The following is a 2867-nucleotide window of genomic DNA, read 5'->3' on the forward strand; positions in this document are numbered from 1 at the left end:
CCAGAAGAGGCTGAAACTCAGGTGGGCACAACCTGACAGAAGCAGCCTACGTGATTCCCAGCACAGGGAGCAGCCTCTTCCCTTCTTTCTTCAGGCACCAGGCCCCTGGGATGGGAGTGTGTGGATGTGGGATCCTCGCAGTGGTGTGCTGGAGGGCCATGTGTGCAGGTGGAAAGCATGTGCTTCTCCAGGCGTAGCTGCTGCCTCTGCAGGGTATTCAGAAACCCAACACAAAGCACTGTGTAACCCTGCCTGCCTTCATGGCAATGGGAACGTGAGCCAAAGGAGCCAGTTCCCACAGGCAACAGGCCATCTCACAGCACGTTTCAGCAGCCTGGCCCCATTTGGGGCTCAGGACTGAGCTGTGCCAGGCTGGGCCTCCTCTGCTGCCAGATGTATCGTGTTCAGGACCACGCTAAGCTCCCAAAGCCACTGAAGCCAGTACCGGCATCACTGCAAAGCTATCCCTCCATTAGCTCAATATATGGGAAATTCACTTCACTGCACGTAATTAGACCTCTCTCTGGTTAAAACTTGTTTGAGGCTCAGAAATCCTTCAGATCTATGCTTAGTTCAGCAAGCACAATTAAGACCTTTTTCCTAAACAGAATCTGGATCCAATCTAAGAACTCCGTAACGGGTAGAGAATTTTTCGTGTTAGACTGCATTAGCTACACTAACAGGAACCATGACTGCTGCATCCCCAACGCTCGAGGAGCACTTCATAACTCTTCCTTACATCAGCACCAAAAAAGGCCTTTGGAATCGCAGCTCCATCTCCGAGTCCCAAAGAACTCCATGGGGAACAGAAAGTCAAACCCTTTAACTAGTTCCACACTTCATAGGTGGAAGCGTGGAACTGTGAGACCAAGGAGTGCCTTGACTTTGAGAGGAAACAACCTTTTAGCTCAGCTTTTTCCAAGTTTCCTTCACATGCACACAAGAACGCTTGCTCTGGAACTACCAACCCCCTCCTACATTTTCCTAACACTTAACTGGAACTCAGCTTCCCCTCTTCCCACCCCAAAGCATGTAACCCTGTGTGCCAACAACAGTCTGGTTGGACCCTCCTCATCCAAAAAAACACCTGAGTACCACTAGAACCATGTCCTCTTTACTCTCCAAACTTGAGGGCAAGTGCAGCACCGGCCTGCAGGCTTTTTGACAGGCAACACTGCAGCCTGTGCAGGTCACTGCCTGCAAGCACCTGACACACGAACACCCCACCGAGAGGCGACATCAGACAGAGCTTTCACCATCCCCATCACCCTGTGTGCAGCCTCACACTTCCAGCAGCTGTCTGCAGAGACTGAATCAGCTGCAAGTGGGAACCAATCTGCAGGATGATGCAGGAACCCGGCTTCCTTGCTGAAACTGAGGAAGTTTCCTGGAAGGAGGCTGCAGCAGCCTCTGGCCACCCCCTGCCACAGCTCAGCTCCACAGACCGGGGTTCTTTGGCACTAGTTGCACAGAGATCCAAAACAATTGCTGAAGGAATTCTTCAGTTTCAGTGATACCTGCTAAAACACCTCAGCAAATTTCTTCACCTAACACAAAACACCGGCACAAGACAAAAACTAAGCATTTAAGCTACTGGATCAATGAACACCAACTTGCTGTAAGCATGTGTCAAGTTTCCATTTTAAATCAGTCTGAAGCTATACACTTTTTACATGCTAAGTTGAATCAGCTGTAAGGATCTGTACCCACCTGCCTGCTCTTCAAAGAGGACAATAATCTTAAAACTATTTTCATTAGCAACAGAAGTTCAAATAAACTTTCTCCAAACCCTCTGATTTCTCCTCATAAAGCTGATGATGTCTTTGTCCCACTACTACCAAAAAAACCACCAGAACAGCTTCCAAACAAAACTCTTATTTAATGAGCCATACTCAGCCAGTATCATTAAGAACTCTCAGCACCCTGCAGGTTTATGCCTTGATGGCATATTTCCGGGCTGGGTACAGACGTTCCTTTCGCTGCTGTTTTTTGGTCTTCAGGTTTTCTTCATGCTTGTTTAACCTGCGTCGCATGGCACGAGTCTTCTTCGGCCGCAGGTCAAGAGGTTTATACTTTTTGCCCTGTTTGCAGAAACAAACAACCGCTGAGTTTAAGCGATGGTGATGTCCCAGTCAGGTGCATGAGCTCAAGAAGAGCAGCATCTTCTAGACAGGCTACAACATCCCAGAGAGGTGATGCTGTCCAAAAGACTCTCCTGGCAACACAGATTCACACCAAGCTTACAGAATTCAGGGTAGTCTTGCAATAAGAAAGGAGCCACGACTGGAGAACCTGAACATTTTCTTCTTCAACTTTTAAGTAACTATCTATAAAATTGGTTCTTTCTTACAGAGCATTTATATGAAAATAGCAAGAGATAAAAGACCGCTATGTGAGATGTTTGTTCTTACCTTGTAAAACTTCCTCAAGTTCTCCTTCTGAGTCTGATTGATAACAGTTAAGACTCTGGCAATGGATTTGCGCACCACACGTCTGCAGGTGGGAAAAGGAGGATGTCTCAGAACACACTGACAGACCAGCACCACAGATCTAAAACTCCATAAAGAGTAAACCTGTACACGCTACAACCAAATAACTTACACTACAGCACCTTGCAGCAAAACAACAACTTCCGGCACATCTCAGCTCAACATCTCTTGAGCACAGGCAAACCCGTTTTCAAGCCTTTCCGTCCCATTTCCCCCCGTTTTTGCTGCGGGACGAGGGGCAGCACAGACCGTGAATGGGCCCCTTATCACAGCGCGCCCCGGCCCGCGCCTCCTACACGGTACCTGCTGCAGGCGCCGCCCACACCCCCGTTAAGGCTCGGGCAGGGCCCTCCCCCCCCCCGCAGCCCCCCCCGCCCA

The 2867-nt window shown here is 49.1% G+C and overlaps 1 protein-coding gene across 1 annotated transcript; it reads right to left on the minus strand.

Annotated features, from left to right (window-relative positions):
* Window positions 1-1862: 1862 nt before the first annotated feature.
* RPL35 (ribosomal protein L35) lies at window positions 1863-2493 on the minus strand (the record flags this gene model as incomplete). Its single annotated transcript, XM_010020624.1, has 2 exons — window positions 1863-2081; window positions 2412-2493. Coding segments are annotated over 2 exons (232 nt in total), but the record flags the coding sequence as incomplete, so codon positions are not given.
* Window positions 2494-2867: the final 374 nt, after the last annotated feature.

The sequence above is a fragment of the Nestor notabilis genome, unplaced genomic scaffold, assembly GCF_000696875.1.
Source record: "Nestor notabilis isolate BGI_N333 unplaced genomic scaffold, ASM69687v1 scaffold24838, whole genome shotgun sequence".
Lineage (NCBI taxonomy): Eukaryota > Metazoa > Chordata > Aves > Psittaciformes > Psittacidae > Nestor > Nestor notabilis.